Below are 22,959 nucleotides of genomic sequence, written 5' to 3'. Positions count from 1 at the left end.
TCATATTACATAGCAACGTATCCCAGGGAACTTACTTTAACTGTGCTTGTTGGTTTTGTGTTTCTTGGTTAATGGGGATGCCTTTAGGTGCCTTTACCCTTTGGTCTTCTGTATCTAACCTTTTGCTGTCTCTGATGAACTGTTTGTAATAGGAGCTCTTATTTCTTAGCTCTGCTGCATGTAGTAATACTATAACTTGGTGATCGAATGTGAGGTTCTGAGAGGGGGAAGTGTTTTCTAAATGCCAGCTGTACTGAGGTTGAAACTCAGTGTGGCCTACAACCACTAGGGATACTAGTACTGGTTGATAGTGGTGCCAAATTGGGCTTTGAATTATGGTTGCACTTCTCTTGTGGCTGGTGTAATACTATCTATTATAGGCATAAACCCCGTGGTATTCTTCATTTTGATAGTGTTAACAGAGAATTCCTTAACCCAGCTAATACTGTTGTTTTATAGATTTTGTTAAATACTAAATTTTGAGTCAGCTTGTGTAAATGGTGCTTGTTGGCCAGGGCAACATATACAATAACTACAAATACCTTGCATACAGCTCAGCTTTCCAGAAGTTTATACTTTGACAGTAAGTTATCCATGGGACAGCTGTGTGCCCTTGTGGCTGAGAAGGCCAATGCTATCTTGGGGTGCTTTAGGAAGAGTATTTCCAGAAGGTCAAGGGAGGTTCTCCTCCCCCTCTATTCTGCCCTGGTGAGACCACATCTGGAGTATTGTGTCCAGTTGCAGGCTCCCTATTTCAAGAGGGACAGTGATATTCTAGAGCGTGTCCAGCTCTGGGGATGATTAAGGGACTGGAACATCTGTTGTATGAGGAATGGCTGAGACACCTGCGACTTAAGTCTGGGGAAGGGAAGACTGAGAGGAGATGTTGTTAATGTTTGCTGACATCTGAAGGGTGGGTGTCAAGAAGAAGGGGCCAGTCTCTTTTCAGCTGTGTCCAGTGATAGGACAAGGGCCAGTGGATACTAACTGCAACACAGAAAGTTCCACCTAAAAATGAGGAAAAACTTCTTTCCTGTAAGGGTGCTGGAGCACTGGAATAGGCTGCACAGAAAGATCGTGGAGTCTCCCTCTCTAGAGACTTTCAGGACCTATCTTGATACATTCCTCTGTGACCTGCCCTAGGTGATCCTGCTTTGTGAGGTCCCTTCCACCCTCTCCCATTCTACGATTGTAATTTCAGATGCATAGCTCTAAACTGGACAAGCTGCGTACACTCTCTTCCTGTAGCTTTTAAGCTTTATTTACTAAGATTTCTTCTAAAAAAAAAAAAAACAAAACAAAAACCACTTGAGATCAAAATACTCTGTTACTTGTAACTTGGTTTTGATTTTCATTTTGTTTCTAAACTCTTTTAAAGCATACCTACCCCCATCAGTGATGCTTCCTCCAAGGCGTTTACAGAACCTGCTACGTCAGGCTGTGGAACTACAACGGGACCGGTGCCTATATCACAATACGAAACTAGATAGCAATCTAGATTCTGTCTCGCTGCTAATAGATCATGTTTGTAGTAGGTAAGAAACCCTTGCAACTTGTAAGGTGGGCAACAATAATTTCTTTGTCTTTTAAAAATAACCTACTCTCAAAAAGAACGGGAGAAGTGTTCTGAGTTGGTTCAACAGGAACGGACCAGGAAAAGGCAGTTCTCAATAAATGAGTAGTGGAGGGGGGAGCAGAGAAGGCTTTGGTAGCTGTTTATGGAGTAATGGGGCCAGATTGAAGCTTTAACATTTTAATCAGGTGGGTATGAATAGAATATATTACTATGCTCATCCTTAGCCATTTGTTTCTAGTAATTTTTGACAGCTGGTCTGTTTAATCAACATGTGATTGCTGTGCTTTCTCACTGGGGAATCACTAGTATGTTACTTACCCACACTCTGTCTCCAGGTTTGGAGGAATGCAGAAAGCCTGCTGAAGTATATTTCGAGTGAGCTTTCAGCTTTTAGTAGTGGCCAGTGAGATGCTTTTAAACAGGTTAAAACAGAGTAGAAATGTGCAGTAGTAATTTCTGGTTTATGTACGTAGTGTGAATGATATAAAGACCTATTTTCTCAGATTTGTAAAGTAGTAAGGATTGAACATCTCTTATACCCACATAGTATTTCTTAAGATTTACCTGGCTAATTTTTCTTTAACAAAACTGATGCCATACTTCAGTAGACATGAAATAGGAAGATACTTGTCTTTAATGTCTGGCTTGAGCAGTTTCATCTCATCCAGCAAAACCTGGATGTGGACCTAAAACTCAGTGTAACTTTTATGGAAAACTGCTGTGCATGGTGTAATAAGGGAAGGAGGGCTAAGGCGCCTAGAAAATGAAGACTGTATATGATAGCCTTATGTTTGTTCATGGAACAGGTTAACACTTGAGTTCACAGGAAAGTTCTTTGTGTTAATGTTGGCTCATCTCAAAGTTAAGTACTGACAACTTGCTTATAGAACTTCCTGAGCTCAGCTGCTCTTACATTCCCAGGTTGCTTGGAACCTATAAAGATGCAAGCTTCCATAGTATTTCACTGTAGCCATCTTAAGGTTTTAAAATTACTATCTTCAGTACTTCATGTGTTCAAGTAATGTTTTTTAGACTATGGTCTAGCTTGCATTTTTTCCAATGATGGAAACCCACCAGGTTGTTCTAGCAGTTTTGAGTGTGCATGTGTGGACATTGGCCTGTTCCCCATTTTAAGAGCTACTGGAAATGATCAGATAATGGAATTGTAGCTTCCCATTTCAGGAATGAGACTTAAAATCAGAGTAATGGAAAGAGATATAATTTTAGTCTTTAAACAAGTCCATAAATAATATTGGATGTTCTGTAGAGGGTTTGATGCAATTAATCCATCAGGGGGTAGGACTAGATGACCTTTAAAGGTCCCTTCCACCCCTAAACTGTTCTATGATTTTATAATCAAACCTCAAAGAGCATGGTGTACTGAAATCTTATTATGGGGAGCCATATCTAAAGGCTACTACATGCAACAAATCTGGGCTTAAATTTCCCCCATCTGAGTCTCTTTGACATAAAGGTTTGACCATAGTTTGGTGGCTTTTTTTGTACCTAATGTGGTACTTCCTAAATGTGCCTGTTTGGTATGTGTACCTACACAGATACTGAAGATTACTTTAAAAAAATAAACAAAACAAACCACTTCAAAATAAAGGCTTCCATTCTGTCCTCAACTCAACCTATTGTCCCTACCTATTGCAGGGGTCTGAGATCAGTATGTGGTGCGCTGTACATGCTGCCATGCTTGGGCATAATGAGGTGAGTTAAAGACAGTGGAAGCCAAATTTTGGTTAAACTGACAGAAGTAACAGTAGTCTAATAGCTTAGACAATTTAAGTTCTGTACTACTTAAATGACAGAACACTGATAACCTTCCCTTTTTTTAGTTGGAACTAATCTGTTTTGGACTTGTGGCAATATTTTGATCAAGCATGCTTGAATTACCCTAGTAGGTAAAAATGTTTAACTAAAATTTTATCACTTCTTAAGAGTAGGAGATAAGAGGGAGAAACTGCTGGAAGTGAGAGTAAGGAGCTTCATTCATCTTACTGTGCCTGGGATTTTGATAATAGAGAACTGATCTCTTGGGTGTGGGCATTTTTGGTTTTGAGAGTATTCAGTCTACTTGGGTGTTTTATTTGTGTGGGTTCTCTTCCTTCCCCACCCTGGAATTCTTCTGTCTTTCATGTACATGAGCTAATTATCTTTAGTCTGAGTTTATTTATAAACAGCAAAGTCCAAATGAGAGGTAAATACTGCTGGTTTTTAGGTACTAGCTTAATGTAGCCTTGCTGAAAAAGAACCATTGAGGAATAAATTTTCCATTATATGTATAGGAATAGGTAGCTGTTTGGTGTTTACCTTTAGTTTGAAGTTCTGCAGATAACTTTATAAGATACTTAATTTCAGTACATGAACAACATGAGTGTTTTGAAAAACAGAACAGTATGTCATGAAACAGTGCAAAAAAAGAAAAACCTTTGAGCTGCTTTAATATCTAATTATCCAAACCAGAATCTGTTAGATAACTCGTTTTGGTTTCTTGCTTTGAGACTGCTGCTATTTCCTTCTGCAGAAGGGTTATTTAATGTATGCTTTGCCATCTGTGAAGTCAGACTTGCTGGATTGTATGTTTCATTAGTTAAGATAACTTTGTGAGAGAGCTCTGATGTGACTGGGTTGTGAATAGCATAATTCAGTACTGGAATGTGTCTGCAGCAGCTGTATCAACTATGCTTGCTACCCTTTGTCAGGAACCTAAAGGCAACCTTACTACAAAAATTGTGTACTCCAGCATTCCACTGCTTGCTTTTCACGTCTACAAAACCTTGACTGCTTTTCTTACGCTTTAAAATACAGGCACTACTGCTTTGCAGAGTATTTGTTTTAAATGAAATATGCTGAAAAGGCTTTTGTGGGACACAGCGTGCCCTTTCCACTTTGTATGACTTACAGATAAAGACTCTTTCGCCTTCTAGAGCAAATTGCTGCTCTGGGGATAAACATTAATTTGTTGTACTGTGGCTAAGTAATAATGAAATGCTCTTCCTGTAGGTGCACATAGCTGTGTAAGGGTTTGCCTGTTTTCCTCTAGACTTCAAGAAGCAGCCATCTTTTTATGGGTGGATCTGTCTGCCTTGGGTTCAAAGTTGTTTCAGTGGCAACTGAACTACCCTCTCTCAGCTTTAAAGCAGGAGCAGAACAGATATGTGTTTGTCTAGAAATTACATACTTAACTACATGTACCCAAGGAAGCCAAATAGAGATATGCATGTTTTGTAAGTCCTTCTGTACCACAAGACAAATTGTCCTCCCTTCCTGGAGGTGTTCAAGGCCAGGCTGGACAAAGCTTTGAGCAACCTGGCCTAGTGAAAGGTATCCCTGCCTATGGCACAGGGGTGGGGTTGGGTTGGAACTAGATGATCTTTAAGGTCCTTTCCAAACCATTCTGTAAGTATGTGGTGGTTTAGTGCTGCTCAGTACTCTTTAAGGATGGAATAGGAAGCCTGTGATAGTAAAAGAAAATAGTCTGAGAGAGTATAGACACTGTATTAAACAGAGCTTTCTCTAGCTTCTGATAAGAAACAGTTTTTTCAGGTGTCTGTCAGCCTGGCTATCACCAAACTGCATTTTTAAACAAGTGTAAAGGGAGTAAGTTGGGTTTTTCAGGCTAGTTTGTCCCATGCTAAGACTGTTACAGTAGTACTGTTGTCTCCCATTTGAGTTGTATTGCCCTGTTGCGCTTGGCAACACAAAAACTCGGTGTAAGACTGGACAGCTTCAGGGTCCCTGCAGTTCAAGAAAAAGTGTTCATGATTAGAGACTACCTTTTAGTGCATCTGAGCAATCGGCTTGTAGTTTACTGCAGTATTACTTCTAAAAGGAGTCATCTGCTGTAAAAGCCTGCATTTATTTTATCTTAGCTCTCAAATTCTTAATGCAGTAGATGAACTGTAAATAAAATGAAACTTGTCTGTAGCTCTTACACAACTTAATATTTTGACTGCTAGCTTTTACTCCTTGTGTAACTAATATCTATAGAGCAGTGTTTGACTCAGTAGTTTATATAGTATTTTGTTTGATACACACTTAACATTTTAAAAAGCAGTGTAGGGTTTTTTAAAAGGGAAGACAGTTGAAGGCTCATAATGATACCATACTGGCTATGCTTAAGGTATTTTACGTGGTGCTCTGCAGAGAGAGTGGAAAATGGCACAAAATGAGGGCAAGGTAACACCTAACTTACTGCAACATCAAATTCAAGAAAGAAACAAGGCTATTCTTTAAATCCACTTCAATAAATCACTAATAAGGCTTTGGCAAGATATAGCTAGGTGAGTTAAACACTTAAACTCTTCCCATGTAAGTAAATCATTACATGTAGGGCTCAGAGGTTTGGAATCCAGTATTTTCTATACACTATAGAAGTGTATAGCAGTAAGCTGCTAATGAGGTCAGTTTTATTCCAAGTTCTATGAAAGCAAAACAAATTATGAGTGTAATGAGGATGGTTCTACATTCTTACTATTAGTTGTGATCACTTGGGGATGCAAGCTTTTTGCCAGATAAGACACTTCATTCTGTACTTACTTGAAGTAGTTGCTAGTAGAGGGATTTTCTAAGTTGTCTGGTCTTGCATTTAAGGTTTTGGCTAAGTTTTTACAATCTTGAGTTTTATTTTTTTTAAAAAACCCCAACTTACTGCTTTCTTATTAATCTGGAAATGCATCCCTTTCTTTTCCCAGGAAACAGTTCCCATGCTATACACAGCAGATCCTAACGGAGCACTGTAATGAAGTGTGGTTCTGTAAGTTCTCCAATGATGGCACTAAACTAGCAACAGGATCCAAGGACACAACTGTCATCATATGGCAGGTTGATCCAGTAAGTGTGTGCAACGTGGTAAAATGGGTATGATTTGTCATTGCATTCCCCCTCTGCTTTCTCTTGCTAGGATGGCTTGATTTTTGTAGGATAGGATCATGTGTACTGTAGCTTGCTGTCAAGGGTATTTCCTTGGGAATGTAAAAAGACTGAAGATCATAGGCAGTGTAAGTTAGTAAAGGAAGACACATGACAAGGGGCAATGGATGCAAACTGGAACACAGGAAGTTCCACCTCAAAATGAGGGGAAGCTTCTTTCTTGTGAGGGTGCTGGAGTACTGAAATAGGCTGCCCAGGGAGGTTGTGGAGTCTCCTTCTCCAGAGACTTTCAAGACCCATCTGGATGTGTCCCTGTATGAGCTGCCCTAGGTGATCGTGCTTTGGCAGGGGAGGTTGACTTGACCTCCAGACATCCCTTCCAACCCCTACCATTCTATGCTTGTCAGCATCCACTGACACACAGAAGCACACCTATCCATTTTCTTAGTCTGCAGTTGTAGGTTTTGATACTTGTCTGTGGCACTGTTCTGTTTTATATGAAATTTCTTCCAGCTACAAGATTTCTTTTCTACCCATGTATATTCTTAACATGGCTTAAAAAATGGAGCAGTGAACCCAAGAGTGTTTTAACTGGCTTGCAGAAGTGATGTGAGAGTATCTCCATGTGTATCACAACAATAAAAAAACTATGATTAAACATGCACACAATATTTGAAGGTGCTAATGCTTGTAAAACACTATCAGAAGTAGGGTTTTTTGATATTTATTTTTCCAGCCACACAGCTGCAAACTGATAGGAATGAAAGATGAAAGGTTTTAGCAGCTCCACACTGGCTTTCAGTAGGATTTGAGAGGTGAACTCAATCCTTTGGTTTTTTTTAACCCACTACAGATTAGGAAACCATGTAACTTTTGTCCATTTTGGTATTAAGAAGATGGGACAACTTAAAATCCTGTTGCATGTGCATAGTTGTTACATAGCCCCTGACCCAGACAGTAAGTGCTGTGGCTTTTTAAGGCACAGAACTTTTGTGGTTGGTTTGTTACTCTGGGTCAAGAGATTCATAGCAGCATAAGCTGTCTTTTGATATTTGATCTGTGAGGTTTTTTTTTTTATTTGGGGTTCTGTTAAAAACACTCATTCTAAGCAAACTAAGGATCAAATGTTTATGCTGTTAACTTGTCATTTGATTGTAGAGGTGCATCTTCCTTTTGTATTGATAAGTTTTAATAGCCAACATCTTGGTTAGCATATTTTATAGGGAATTGTTAGCTAACCTCTGGTTGAGCAAACCAAGGAAATGCTTTTATGAGTGTTTCAGACAAACCCTTTTAGCCAAGGGTTGATAAAGGAATGAAATATTAATAAACAGTGAAAAAGCAGTCTTGCAGAGGTTGGTGTGTTGGTTTTTCTTTTGTATTTGAGTACCTTAAAAACGAAGTGAAACCTTGTTGACGAGGTGGATTCCTAAATAACATTAGGCCATGTAGCTCAAGTGGTTCATTTTGACATTTGCTAGAGCACACTTCTCACACTTCCTGTGGTAGCTGACAAAATTTTGAACCATAAGCTTAATTTTCCAAGGCTTTAGGTGTACAGAATTAGAACAATCTCTGTGTATAAACCACAGGGAAACATCTGTTCAACTGTGGGCAAGTGATTGGAGAGCGCTGGTTTTAAAGACCAGCATTCTTTTTTCCATGCACGTTTTGTGTATGAGAATCCTTCAGTTTTTCCTTTTATGTTCTTCATCACCCCTCTTGAAGTGTAATGATACTGCTGCCATGTTTTCTTCATTTCATTTTGTAGACCCCAGCTACATGTCTGAGATCTCTTAACTCCTGCTCCTATTTTAATTTGTTCATTTTCAAGCTCTCTTGCAGGCTTGGCAGCATTAGATAATGTCTTGAGAGAGCTAGGTTTGTGTGTGGGATGCATTATTTGATTATGCATTATCTGACTGTTACTAAGTGTAGCAGAATGTTTAGAGCACCAAGGATAAGCACAGTAGGTACATCTCCTTGTCTGGCATGCATCTTCTCTTTTCACTTGTTCCTTACAGAAACACTATTCCTTTTTTTCCACACTTTTTAAATGCTGTTGACAGGTTTTTGGCTTTTCAGCTCAACTACTGCAAACTTAATTTGATACCTGAATAGTTGTTCCTTTTACATAGGAAAAAAAATCTGTGAAGAGATAGAAGTGCTGAGATTTCTTTTAGTGGTGGGTGGGAAACAGATTAACTAAACTTGGGAACATTTTCCTGAAATACCATTGACTACTGTTTTTAGAGCAAAACATGGTGGAGGAGTTTTGCTGTATTTAGAGAGAAGCATGAGAGGTAGTAACAGCCACAAGTCCCATTGCTAGAAGTGAAATGTCCTTTGTATCTTGCTCTTTGAGTGTCAAATGCGATGCAGAAGTTACAGGCTACTTCAGTCCTGAGGTAAAATGAAGTCCATCAGTTGAAGGCAAGCTCCCCAGTGTGAAATGATGTCAGACATGACTCTGTTTCTTTGCTGATCAGTTCAGCTACAGATAGCGATGTCTGGTGCAGACCAGGAATAGTAGAATGGAAAAGGGGGCTTTGAGGCCTTGAATATTCTTAGCCCACTTTCTTTTGAGGAATGTGGGACATTTCTAGCCAGTAGAACTATCAAAGCTGTAGGCTGTCTGGAAGTCACCAAATCCCCCCCAAGCTGATCCTTCTTGACACTGTTCCCCTGACCATGTTTTTTCTCTTGATTCTAAAAAGGTGTTGTGATGATTAATACTAAAAACAGAGAGAAGGACAACTTCAGAAATCAAGCTAGGTTTTGAAACGAGTCACTCTTTTTGAAGAGAAGGAGGTGGTGTAAATATCTCCCATGCAGAAGGGGGCGGGGGAGGGAAGGAGGAGACAAAGAAGAATCCACTTGCCCATTTCTGAGAGGCTTCACAAAAATCATTGCAAACAGGCTCAGCTGCCCTTTCTGTATGTGCCTGTCGTCAAGAGTCAGTGCTGATACTGTGTCCAAATACATTTCTGTAGTTGGGCAGCCGGCGTGGTGGTTTCATAGTATCGAGCTGTACTGCTGCTTTTGATCCGCTGCTCAGAAGTCAACTTCCTCTGAGAAGGCAGCAGTAGAACAGTTGTAGCATAAAGGTGATACAAGGTACTCTGAAGTATGTTTCATTCACTAAATCTGGCAGAAAGGGTGGTGCAACAGCTTGCTGTAGGCAACAGTTGTGAAATAAGAGCAGAGCACCTCTCAGGGAAGCTTTAAAAAATATCTTTCTGCAAAACTTTTCTTGCATGACACACACAAGATACATTTAAGTTTACAAGAATATTGGCACTTGGAGGTTTTCATTTCTCAGCCTGCCTCAAGTATTTGGCTCTCTGCTTAAACATAACAGGCTTCAACCATGTCTTTACTTTCTTAAAAGTAAATTAATTCTGTAAAAATAGAATAGAATTAACCAGGTTGGAAAAGACCTTTGAGATGGAGTCCAACCTATCAGACTTCCTATCTAAAGTATGGGTAGCAGTGCTTTGGTATTCCAGTTGATATAGAGAGACTTGACATGACAGAAATCTTCTGTACTAAAGCAGGTGTAGTGTCATGTACAACTTTGTACACAATGGTTCTAAGTTTTGAAATCATGGAAGATTATAACCAAAATACCTACAAGTTTTGCTTTGTACATGGAAACTTAAGACCTTTCCTTTTATAGTCCTATTTTTTAAGCTAGCAACTGCTCTTCCAGTAAGAACCTACTCATATGTCTTGTAAAATTCAGATGCCAAGTTGTACAGAGCAAACTTGCTGTGCTGTACTTGGACATATTGTATATGCGAAATGAAGTAGGAGTTCATCTGCATTGTCTCCAACAAAATCTCTCTTGTTTCAGGATACTCACCAGCTAAAACTACTTAAGACGTTAGAAGGTCATGCATATGGTGTGTCTTATATTGCTTGGAGTCCAGATGACAACTATCTTGTTGCCTGTGGCCCAGATGATTGTTCTGAGCTTTGGCTCTGGAATGTACAAGTAAGTGGTGACATCAGCCTACTCTTTTTGTTTCAATAGTTAACTGTTAGGTGTGAAAGGAGGAATTCATACAAATTTGTTCTGTATGCATGTGAGCGTGAAGAAGTGGCACTGATCAGCCCACTCCCCATCAGTGTGAAAAAATTACCATGGTAGCCTACAAATACTCTGTACTCAGTTTGTACACTACTAAAATTAGAGGTCAAGGGTAAATACTTGTGCAGCAGGGCTGTGCAGCACTTCTAATGCTTTTGACTCCATCTCAACCTGAGCAAAAACTTCTTTACTGTAAGGGTGCTGGAGCCCTGGAACAGGCTGCCCAGGGAGGTTGTGGAGTCTCCTTCTCTAGAGATTATCAAGATCCATCTGGATGTGTTCTTGTGTGATCTTCCCTAGGTGATACTGCTTTGATCTCTAGAGGTCCCTTCCCTCCACTAGCATTCTGGGATGACTGATAGTTTGTGAGAAGGGATGGCTTAAATCCATAGGGCCTTAGAGAGCTATTGAGGGGAAGAACAGTAAATTAATCAGGAGAAGCAGAGGGAGGAATTAATATCGAAGGGGAGCAATTGCTCATTGGAGATTTTAACAAGTGGCAAAACTATATAAAGATACAAGCTATTTTTGTTTTGTGTAACCCTGTGAGTGATGTCAGTGGAAGATCTGCAGAGGCATAAATTTATGATTTCAGATCTTCATCTTTCAGTCAGATACCAGGGCATTTTTCCATTTCCTTTGTGAATTTGAAAACCTTTTTCTGCTGTCAATGTTTATGAGCACTTCAGTTGATATAAAAGCTTCTCTGCCTCCGTTGTGGGCTTTATAGTCTTTCCTGTGCTGCCTTGGACTCTGAACTAATTTAATTTCCTAAACCAAAAACATCCCCTTTTTTCACCCTTGGAATACTTCTGCTTGACTACATTGACTCAGTGAAGAATTCTAGAGTTGGCACAAAGGAATAGAGAGAAGCCCTCACTGTGTTAACAATGGTAAGCCACACAGTGTCTTGTGAAACAGTACCAATACAAACTAGGAATGGAAGCTAAATTTTAGCATTGAGAGTCCCAGTTTAGGTAGGAAAATGTTCTAAATATTCTGATACTCCCAGCTCTTTTTTATAGTGTATTTTGTTATCTTTCTTCTTGTAGCCTCCTCTTTCCTCTGTCCTTTCTCTATCTCTTCTTGATTCCTCTCTTTACTCACAATCTTCCAGGTGTCTGACATACCAACTACTCGATCTCTAGATTTGAGGAGCAAAGGAAAATGTCCCAAATCAAGTCCAGAATCACTGGAAATGCTGATGTAGTTCTACTTTTGTATTGCATTATTCATAGGTTTGTGTTGGGTTTTTTCAGTAAACACATTGAAATATGTACTTCCAAACTGCACTTCCAAACACTAATCACATCAGATGAAATTCTCAATGTCTTTTTGGGCAAGGGTCCTGGCACAAGACTTTGCTGCCTTCATTTGTGTTCTAGACTGGGGAGCTGAGGACAAAGATGAGCCAGTCTCATGAAGACAGTTTAACAAGCGTGGCCTGGAATCCTGATGGGAAGCGTTTTGTAACGGGAGGTCAGCGTGGGCAGTTCTATCAGTGTGTAAGTTGTCTGCATCTCTTGTGTTGTGAACAAAGCAAGAAATTAAAGTTTTCTCATGGTCAAACCTGAGGTTCATGTTTTTTTCATGTGTCTGTACTGTAAAACTTCTGATCCTTTTTTAATTCAAAAAACCCCAATGCATTTAATGCTAGTATTTCAGCAGCAGTTCTGTATATAGCAGTTAAAGGGCTTCAAACATCTTTTGTCTGCCTAAAGGAGGATTTGTGGAGGGTTGAGAATTTCTCTCTTAGGTGGTCTAGAAAATACACTAATGAAATAGAATGCCTTTGTTCACAGAGGTTTTTCCACATCATTTTGACTGTCTTAGTTTTTGCATGCTGCCATTGCTTACAGTAAACAGAAATTTGATACTCAGTACTTGACCAATGTTGATTTTTTTTTTGGGTGGTGGTCCACAGTCTTACCCTATCCCCTGATAATTTGTCGTCTGAATTGGTGCCCAGAATAGTAGTGCAGTATGCAAACCTCACTTATTGCTAAGGTGAGGTCTCTAACATGATGCATGTACCATGCACAAGGAAACAAGAGATTAAAATCTCAGCTCTGCAGGATGGATACCTTCCGAAGCCCTTGATAAAGACAAGGAAGTTCAAATTCATTAAGTCCTTTTTACAGTTTGCTCTCTTAATTGCTTTCTCTAGCAGTTGTCTGCACAAACAGTAAAAAAAGATACTTGTGTTGCAACTTCTCAGACATCTGAAACTAACAGCTGGGTTTTTTTTCCTCTTTTCTAATTAGGATTTAGATGGCAACCTCCTTGACTCCTGGGAAGGGGTGAGAGTACAATGCCTTTGGTGCTTGAGTGATGGGAAAACTGTCCTAGCATCGGACACACACCAGCGAATTCGGGGTTATAACTTCGAGGATCTCACAGACAGGAACATGTAACTACCTTTCTCTTCACTTTTGAATTCCTGGATCTTAGTCAGGAAAAATACTGAGGAAGGGTTTGTGGGGCGGGATGGGAAATGAGTTATTAAAATGCACTCCTATTGAAAGGAGAATAGGACAAGAGGAAATGGGCTGAAGTTGTGCCAGGGGAGGTTTAGATTCAATGTTAGGAAAATTTTCTTTCCTGAGGGATTGGTCGGGTGTTGGAACAGGCTGTCCAGGGAGGTAGTGGAGTCACCATCCCTGGATGTGATCAAGAAACATGTAGATGTGACACTTCAGAACATAGTTTAGTGGTTGTGATAGTTGGACCCGATCTTGGAGGTCTCTTCCAGCTTTTTGTCACATAATCACAGGCTGTCAGGGGCTGGAAGAGACCTTGAAAGATCATCCAGTCCAACCCCTCTGCCAGAGCAGGATCACCTAGAGTTGGTCACGCAGAAACACATCCAGGCGGGTTTTGAATATCTCCAGAGAGGGAGACTCCACAACCCCCCTGGGCAGCCTGTTCCAGGGCTCTGTCATCCTCACAGTAAAAAAAAAAAAAAATTTTCCTCATGTTTCCATGGAACTTCCTATGCCTCAACTTCAACCCATTGTTCCTTGTCCTGTCATTGGGCATCACCAAGAAGAGCCTGGCTCCATCCTCTTGGCACTCACACTTTACATATTTATAAACATTGATGAAGTTACCCCTTAGTCTCCTCCAAACTGAAGAGCCCCAGCTCCCTCAGTCTCCCTTCATAAGGAACATGTTCCACTCCCTTTAATCATTTCCGTGGCTCTGCTCTGGACTCTTTCAATGATTCTATGGGACAAGAATTGGTGAGTTCAAATTGCAGCAGAAAGCATCACATCAGTATTAGAAACAACTTCCTAAGCACAGGAGTAGGTTTCTGGTGGCTGCTTCATTTCTATCATCAAGAGCTGTCTTCTCATTTGCTGGCATATTCTACTAGATCTTATCTAGAAGTTAGGAGTTGGATTTGACGTCTAAAATATGTTTTGGCCTTGGAATCTGTCATACACATAAGAAAACTTCTGCAGACCTGTCTGGTACTGGGATATATAGAGACATACCGAATTTCAACTTCAGAACTGTCTTTCCCTGGGTGATGTGCAGACAAAGGACTTTTGTCTTGGTGTTGCATCATTGTTTGGTCAAGTGTACTCTTAACACTGCTCTTTCTCGTTCCAGAGTACAAGAAGATCACCCCATTATGTCGTTTACTATATCTAAAAATGGACGTTTAGCTTTGTTAAATGTAGCAACTCAGGTGAGTTGGTGGTGGTGAAGGGAAATGCAAACAAACCTGCTTGTAAGCATTGCTTCAAGTTAAAGGTTTTGCTGCAAATCACAACGTTTGATACTGACCAGTTGTATTTCATGTAGTATGAAAGCCTTGATACTCATAGACAATAGCATGGCATTCTCTTACAAGAAGGGGGTCTTGTACCTGAGACTAATTTCATTATTTTTGCTGATTTACACTGAAGAGTTTCATACTGTGAAATGTGTATCATGAAATGTTAATACCTGGCTATTGCATTGGTACAGCAATAATTGTGGCAGGTTGACATGTCTAGGGGAGTGAGAATTAGATTTTACCTATGTCTTCTTTTGGGAGACTGGGGAAGAATAGGAGCTTTCAGAATAGAAGGGACCACAGGCTAGAAGTTCAATTTAGCAGTTTGGTATATCTTTGCTCTCTTGATCCAGTGACAGCACTGAAGTTGGCTGAAACAATGTGCTCTCAGGGTCCTTATTTGTGTGGGGTTTTTAGCATTAAAAAAAACCCAAACCAGTGAATAATGTTTAATAAGAAAATAACATTTTTTTTTTTAAACTGCTTATTCCTAGGGAGTTCACTTATGGGATTTACAAGACAGAGTTTTAGTGAGAAAGTATCAAGGTGTTACACAAGGATTTTACACAATTCACTCATGTTTTGGAGGTCATAATGAAGATTTCATCGCAAGTGGCAGTGAAGGTAACATCAATCCCTTTTGTGCAGAAAACTAGAGCACTGTATCCTTCCTATACCTTACCTTTATAATGTTGGTAACAGCTGTCATCTTCCAAAAGCAAGCAACTGGTTCATTAAGTAAGTTTGCCACAATCTCAAATGTTGTTCATACTTCAAGAGATCATTATGTGCTGGCAGAAAGAACCTTTTGAGAGGATGGTGGTGGTAGCAGAAAGCATTAATGATTCTTTTGTATTGCTCCTGTAAAGCAAAAGCATCTGCATGGTTTTAATTAGAAGTGGGTGGGGTGTTGTTGAGGTCTTTTCTGGCTGTGGTATGATACTGAGGCTTATGATTTGGATCAAAAATATTTCTGGGGAGTAACAGCCTCATTTGTCTGTTGAAGATGTAGGTGTGGTGATGTTTTAATTTCAATAGAGTCATCAGCTTAATTACAGAAGTAGTAGTCTCAAATTAGGCGTAGACTTAATTAAGCAGTTGTTGACATAGTCTGGTAGGGTTACTTAGTGATCAAAGACTCTGTGGTGTGTCTTTATTCAACTGTCTGTGGCAAGAATAGAAATGAGTTAATGGTTTGTATGTTGAATAGTCTCAGTCCTGTCACTGACGTAGTACTGTCACCTCCCATGGAGGTCACTTAAGATTCAAACTCTTTGAGGGCTAAGAATTATGCTTGGAATATGTAAGCAACCCCTGTTAGTACTGTGTAATTCACAGCTGTTAGGAAATAAGGTTGACCAGGACATAACTATTATCTTGTTCTGGAAAATACCAAATATGTCTAAAATAAAACCCAATTTCACCCTTCAAGCAGACCCCGTGGAATACGATGACTGCAGGACAGCACCTCCAAGGTTCTTGGTTTGGGACCCGAGTACCCAAAAGTTCAGGGTTTGTGTTGAGCCATACTCACGTGCATCTGCAGGTGCATATACTACAGTGAAAAATCTTTATTTTTATTTCCTCCCTGTTCATTTATTCTTCTCTTCATTGTCCTAAAACAGTATTTAAGCAGTACTTAAACTGATAGCACCCTATGTACATTTGGACTGTCTGAAGCTGTTCCCGCTTTGCACTGAATTGTTGCAAATGTGGCTACTAAGAAGGTCTGTGTGTTTTAAAAACCAGGCAAACAAACCCAGCAGATCACACTGTAATTATTTTTTTAAGAAATAGATAGATTACATTGCCATAACCTCTGAAACTTAGGGTATCTTGTCAGCAAAGTAGGGTTGTCCCAATGTTTGCATCAATAGGAAGAAAATAGGTCTCTTTCTGATAGGGGAAACTGACTGCTGCCTTGATCTAGCTAACTTGTTTTTTCCAAAATAAAATAGAGGCATTCTGACAAGCACCAAAATACTGGTTTGTGTTTAGGCTTTGATTCTCCCAGACAGCAGAGGCTTGCCTGTCCAGTGTTTAAGCAGAGAGTGCATTGTGTTGTTTGGTGAATAGCGTGGATATGTAGTCTCTTGAAATCGTAAGTGGAATGTAAACACAGCCAGGACATTTGCATCAATGCAAATACCTATAAAAGTGTTGTACTCAAATGAGCTGGTTCAGCAGAAGACAATTTGAGTTATCTCACATGGTTCCATGATGCTATTCTAGCAGGTAAGTCAGAGAGCAAGTTTGTTTTCGAAGGGTTTGGGAGGAGGAACAGAGGAAGATTGGTTTGCTTAAGCCTTCAGAGTAACATCCATGTTAAAACCCCTAAAATCAATGGCAAAGTACTTTTAACACTAGATGCAATTAGTAATCTTTTGTGTGATGTTGGTAACACATACTTGTTCATTTTACATAGCTGTGCTTGGAATATTCTGAAGGCATTCCTCAAGTGGTCAATCCACAGGCTTGTTAAAGGCTGCTGTCTAACCACCCAAACACCTGTAGCCATTTATTCCTCCACATGGTTGGTTATAAAGCAGTAACACACCTCTAAAAATTGCAGTGGTCCCATCAGTTCACTGTTCTAAGTCTAGCAAGTTCCTAGACATAATTAAAAGCTTCCTATCACCAGATACGATCTGTAAGGTGATTTTGCTGCATTTACTTTTACTGTGTATAAATTCATATTCAAATACCACACACAGATTAATTGACAAAGACAGGAATAGCTCACCACTTGAGGCATTACAGCTTCTGAGCAGCAAAGGTCATTTGCACTTTCACTGGAATGTTTTAGGCCTTTCCTACCAGAGGTATCTCAAACTGTATTATTTTATTTAGATCTTACTTAGTACTCATCAACAAGTGGTGGTTGTAAATATATTGCCTTGAGTATTCATGACTTAATTATATTTATAGATTAGTAGATGCATTATAAAGAAAAATAAATCTGCAAGACTTCCTTTTGAATGAGATTATAGCTTAAAGATAGGGAGGGTACCCTGGTTTCTCTCTTTAGCTGTGCATTGGCTTATTTACATTGTAGTTAAATGTCTTTCAAATACCAAATTTAGTAGTCTTACAAAGTAGACTTACAAGTCTACTACTTATGAAGTCAGTAGACTACAAGTAAACATGCCCCTTAATGAAAGAGCTTTGCCTCTGTCATTTTGTTCACTTTTGGAAGCAAAACTTTGTTAGTGCTATTGCACATCTAACAGATAGGGGGTTTAGACGTGGATTTTAAGAGGATTAGAGGAGACCTTGTTGCTCTCTACAACTACCTGAAGGGATGTTGTAGCCAGGTGGAGGTTGGTCTCTTCTCCCAGGCAATGACAAACAGAACAAGAGTACACAGTCTCAAGCTGTGCCGGGGAGGTTTAGGCTGGATGTTAGGAAGAAGTCTTTCACAGGAAGAGTGGCCATTGGAATGAGCTGCGCTGGGAGGTGGTGGAGTCACCATCACTGGAGGTGCTTAAGAGGGAACTGGATGAAGCCCTTGGTGCCATGGTTTAGTTGATTAGATGGTGTTGGGTGATAGGTTGGACTTGATGATCTCAAAGGTCTTTTCCAACCCAGTTAATTCTGTCCTATTCTGTTTTGGTTTACAACACTAACGGGGTGGGGGTTTTGGTTTTTTAGTTGCTGAGACCTTGGATAGAAGTGCTATTTGATGTGAGGAATCCAGTCTGTGCAGAACAGTTTCTCATGATGTTGTGGTTGTGTTGGGTGTTTGTGTTTTTATGCCTGTTTTATTTAGATCACAAAGTATATATTTGGCACAAGCGTAGCGAGCTGCCCATCGCGGAGCTGACAGGGCACACGCGCACCGTGAACTGCGTCAGCTGGAACCCGCAGATTCCATCCATGATGGCCAGCGCTTCGGATGACGGCACCGTTAGAATATGGGGACCAGCACCTTTCGTAGACAACCAGGATATTGAAGGTGAAAACCAGAGGGGGGGGTGGGGAGGGAAAGGGTGCAGCTGGTTATGTTTTCTAACCTTTACAAGCTTACATCAAGGGCAATTGGTTCAGTGGATTTTCTTGAGGAGAAGGCCGAGAGGGGATCTTATTCATGTCTATAAACATCTGAGGGGTGGGTGTCAAGGTGAAGGTGCCAGTCTCTTTTGGTGGTGCCCAGTAATAGAACAAGGAACAATGGGTATAAGCTGGAACACAGGAAGTTCTACCTCAACATGAGACACTACGGTGAGGGTGATGGAGCACTGGAACAGGCTGCCCAGAGAGATTATGGAATCTCCTCTAGAGACTTTCAAGCCCCATCTGGATGTGATCCGCTCTAGGTGATCCTGCTTTGGCAGGAGTGTTGGACTACGTGATCTCTAGAGGTCCTTTCCAACTCCTACCATTCTATGCTTCTATTAATGGAAAGAAAAATGCTTTTAAGTATTGGGCTAGAATCATTACTATTACTAAAAAATAGTTACTGTTTTCATCTAAGTTTTTTATTTGTGAAGCAAAAAAGGAAACAGGTGCTATTTCCAAAACTACAGTCAAATTTCTGACATGGTGACATCAAAGTTATCTGTAGCACCAAGATCTCAGGATTACATTAACTTGCATAGTCATCTTAAATTCTTGCCTCCAGTGCCTGGGGTTTAATAACCTACAATGCTATTAAAAATTAAACAATATATTATGACCAAACTGCAAATTGAATAAACACTTTAACAAAAGGAATCACAGAATCATTTCAGTTGGAAAAGACCTTGAAGATCAAGTCCAATCATCACCACAAGACCACCGTGGCTGTTAAACCATGTCCCGAAGTGCCTTGTCTGCACGCTCCTTGAACACCTCCAGGGATGGTGACTCCACCACCTTCCTGGGCAGCCTGTTCCAATGCCTGATCACTCTTTCAGTAAAGCCTAATATCCACTACAAGTCTGGAGAGAATGAAGAGTCCCACTGTAAAATCTCTACCCAATTGATTCTTTCCTAGCCATAAGCAATTGTCTATGCCCAGGAGAGACAATGCAACTGTTGTCACTGATAAAATGCAGACATGTTCTTAACACTTCATACCTGCCTCCTGAACTGTTAGTGAGATGACCTCTGAGAGGTTATTCTGCAGTTCATAGCCTTCTGGCTTTACATATTTAACCTTCTGGTGAAAATGTACAGTAGGCATTAAAATGGACTACAGTGTATCCCATTGCCACAAGAGCTCATGGATACTGAGTGTGTGGACATGAGTTCAAGGGGAAGCTGGACAAAATAGTCCAAGAGAAACTCATTGATTTCTAGTAGATCTGTGAACACTTCTACTTCAGAATCCACCTCAGGTGAAAATGGTTGAAAGTTGGAAGGAGCTCCTGTGCTTTCTGATGCATTTGCTTCTGGCACTGGACCTGGTAGAGCAGCCTGGCCAATATCCTCTTTGAAACACCTCGAATGCACCTGTAAGGACTCAGATCCTACCCTTCAGTTGGTTTTACTCTGGTTTTCTTTGCTTTCTCAATTAGCTGCTTACTTGCCTTGTTTGGGTGGTTGGTTTTAGTACTTGCAAAAAAAAAATAGGTAGTAAAGACAATAAACCCCAAACTAATAGAAACTTGATTTCTCACAGCAGTGCTTCCACAAGAGATGTAGGTGCACATATTGGTGATCCTGCTCTGGCAAGGGAGTTGGACTAGATGATCTTTCAAGGTCCCTTCTGACCCTTACATTCTGTGAATACCACCTAACAACTCAGGAAACTTAAATGGATGAGAGCCAGCTCTAATTAGCACAGTTCCCTGGAACACAAATGTGTTGCACCCTTTTGGAAGAGATGGGTTTTTTTTGTATACCAAGGCTTAGCATTCTAAATTAATCTCTAAATTAACGTGAGTAATATCCTAAGTAATTTTAGCTACAGTATAAGAGGCATTAACTAATGCATGTTCAGTAAAACTCGGATAGCTATGCTGTATAAATGACCTTGTAATGGAAACACGAACTGCTGACCGGATCTTCAAGGTGTGATTTCTTTTATGTTTCTGTTTCCTTTGCTCAGAGGAATGCAGTAGCATGGATAGTTGATGGCGAATTCGGAGCAGACGACTTCAGTAACTTAATTAGTCGTATTTTAAATGGCTTGGGATTTGGTGCAAACAAACATGATTGATAGCTGGACAGACATGCTCGTCATGAGAAAAAAAAAATAAAAGAACCATTTCTGAAGCCCGGTTGGGGCCAAACATTTACCACCTTGCTTCATAGTAACCAGTCAAGATGAAGCACGTCGTTAGAACGTTGTTGGACACCGTGTTGAAATTACCCCCCCATCGGTTGTGAAGAACTGTGCTACATTCAGGCTAACCATTGAACTCAGTATATATATTTTTCCCTCCTGCCTTTTTGTCCGGCGGGCTACTGTTCTTGTTGCTCTTCTGTGTAATGAAGTTTAAATGCTTGTTTGGAACACTTTATTTAACAATTTAGAAGGCTTGATAGAAAGAGTGCTTTAGTCTGAAGAGTATACATTGGATAGGAAAGTATTTCCTTCTCTTGTTTCTCAAGTCTCTCTCCGCCTTACTTAGCTTGAGATCTTTGCAGCTTGGTTCATGGATTCTAGCCTTGCCCGTTGCGCAGTATATATAAAATTGAGATGATAAACCAATGAACTATGTCAAAAGCACTCTCAGTATCACATTTGACAACAAGTTTTGTACTTTTCACATAGCTCGTTGCCCTGCCAAAGGGGTTAACAGCACAATTTTTTAAAAATAAATTATTTATAGGATTAAAATGACTTCATTTGTATACATTTGGAACTAAAAACAATGCAAGGAGTGTCGTGAAATACGGTATCACCGATGCTTTTCCGGAGTGTCTTGAGACCCAATCAAAAGCAATGTCTGGAAGGAGCTTTGTTCAGGCAGTGAAGCTTGTTCTAGAGGGATAAACTCGCTCTCCCATCTTTTCCAAATAGCTAGAAAAAGTGTTCAGAGTGCACCATCAGACTTAAGAGTTTAAACCAGATGAGGTCTTCTTGTGTTGTTTTTGGGGTTGTTTGGCTCTTTGTTTTTAATTACATAAACGTGTGCGACAACGCTGGTGAAAGGTAGACTACACCTCAAGGGAAGAATGTGTTGCATCCTTTCTTCAAGTCAAGGTTTTGTAAAAGTAATTAACATACAAATCATAATTAAACACTTGTATTACAGTGGCATTTTTTCTTTGTTTGGTAAACAAAGGTGTATAGATTCCCCCCTCCCCTTTTTTTCCTAGATTCCTGAGAATCTACTTTTTAAGTTTGCAGATATATAAATGCCTCTCCCAGAATTTGTTGCAAGCTGGTGCTGTGAACATCTTGACACATCTAGGAATAGTTCTCTTAATATCCCACATTAAGAAAAGAGACATCTATATTTTAAGTATTCTTTGTTTTTTTACATAAACAGATGGGCTGGCATTGCTGTGCTTCTGTGCTACACACAACTTTGTTGTGGGATGGCACTGGATTCCCTTTTGCCACCTTAGGTTGAAAGGTAGTGTTGGTACTGCTGTGAGTGTAAAGAGGGAGCAGGGAAAGGCATGCCATCAATAACTGATGTGAACAGAAGAGTGGACGTCATCCTTTAATGAGATTATAATTTAGTGTCCTTATTAGTCATGTGTGGAAGAAGGGTGGGGGAAGGTTTGCTGGAGTTCCTGGGAAGCGTAGCCACTTTGAATGGGAATGTGGTGTTTAACATGAACAGTCCCTTTTTCTGAAAAATAAAATGAAGCTTAGCAGGTTAGACTTACTTTAATTATTTTTTAGATTCCAGCCATCTGTTGGTGGTGTGGTTGTAATTGCAGCCATCAGTGGTTCCCAGCACTGGAAATACATGTGTAAATTTAAGACTGCAGCTAAATTCATTCTTCTGTTAGCCAGTTCTAGAGGAGAGTGTTTGTTTCTCTTTCTAGTTAAGCCAGCAAAAGATGAGTGAGTTTTGCTCTTGTGGCATCAGTGTTGCAGAGAAACAGACCACTTTCCTGAAGTCAAATTATAGTTAAGCTAAACCTTTGGGGTTTTAAATAAAAAAAGGGGTACTTAAATTGTAAACAGTGGTTTGTATGTTTAGAACATGGTATAATTCATAAGCAATGCCAGTATGTGAATCTATGAAAGTTACCCTAGGATTGACTTACTCTGGAACTTCTGTTTTCAAGTAGCATAATTGACATAATTATGTTGAGAATAATCCTGGGTTTGATGTCTCGTACGATGGTCTGGCACTACTTGCTTGCTTTACACTCATGGGACCTCAGTGGGAGCTTTGGGCTGGTGCCAAAGGCTGGGTCAAATTTCAAGTTTAGATTTGAGGTCTCATGCACTTCAACAGGCATTTTGAATGTGGTGGCTATATCTAACTGAAGTGAGGCCCCCTGGGTGGGGGCTGATGCCTACTTTCCACTGCAATGCATTATAACTAGAAATTGAAATGTCCTTTTGCCAAAATAACTAGCCCTCCATTTTGAGGTTTCTCTTCTGGGCTTGGTTTGTACCTCTGAAATAACACTTCAGGTATTTAGAAACAGAGTGAGGGAGAAGCACATATTCCACTATCTCCACTTCAGTTTTGTGGTGTAATTATGCAATGTCAAGGAAAGTCTCCTAGATAG

At 40.0% G+C, this 22,959-nt stretch overlaps 1 protein-coding gene across 2 annotated transcripts in view; it reads left to right on the top strand.

Moving 5' to 3' along the window:
• Nucleotides 1-21,450, top strand: part of WDR26 (WD repeat domain 26) — a 31,383-nt gene extending 9,933 nt beyond the window's left edge. The window contains exons 6-15 of one of the 2 annotated variants that reach the window (XM_054170422.1): nucleotides 1,379-1,535; nucleotides 3,233-3,289; nucleotides 6,277-6,415; nucleotides 10,311-10,451; nucleotides 11,933-12,052; nucleotides 12,812-12,957; nucleotides 14,163-14,241; nucleotides 14,826-14,955; nucleotides 18,101-18,286; nucleotides 20,363-21,450. In XM_054170422.1, the coding sequence (XP_054026397.1) occupies nucleotides 1,379-1,535; nucleotides 3,233-3,289; nucleotides 6,277-6,415; nucleotides 10,311-10,451; nucleotides 11,933-12,052; nucleotides 12,812-12,957; nucleotides 14,163-14,241; nucleotides 14,826-14,955; nucleotides 18,101-18,286; nucleotides 20,363-20,388 (1,181 nt within the window). In that variant the 3' untranslated portion in view covers nucleotides 20,389-21,450. The remainder of the gene's footprint in view (nucleotides 1-1,378; nucleotides 1,536-3,232; nucleotides 3,290-6,276; nucleotides 6,416-10,310; nucleotides 10,452-11,932; nucleotides 12,053-12,811; nucleotides 12,958-14,162; nucleotides 14,242-14,825; nucleotides 14,956-18,100; nucleotides 18,287-20,362) is intronic. The other variant, XM_054170428.1, reaches the window with a different exon arrangement.
• The last annotated feature ends 1,509 nt before the right edge of the window (nucleotides 21,451-22,959 follow it).

This window comes from Dryobates pubescens, chromosome 2 (assembly GCF_014839835.1).
Source record: "Dryobates pubescens isolate bDryPub1 chromosome 2, bDryPub1.pri, whole genome shotgun sequence".
Lineage (NCBI taxonomy): Eukaryota > Metazoa > Chordata > Aves > Piciformes > Picidae > Dryobates > Dryobates pubescens.
The sequence above is the reverse complement of the archived record's forward strand: the minus strand, read 5'-3'. Positions and strand labels throughout refer to the sequence as shown.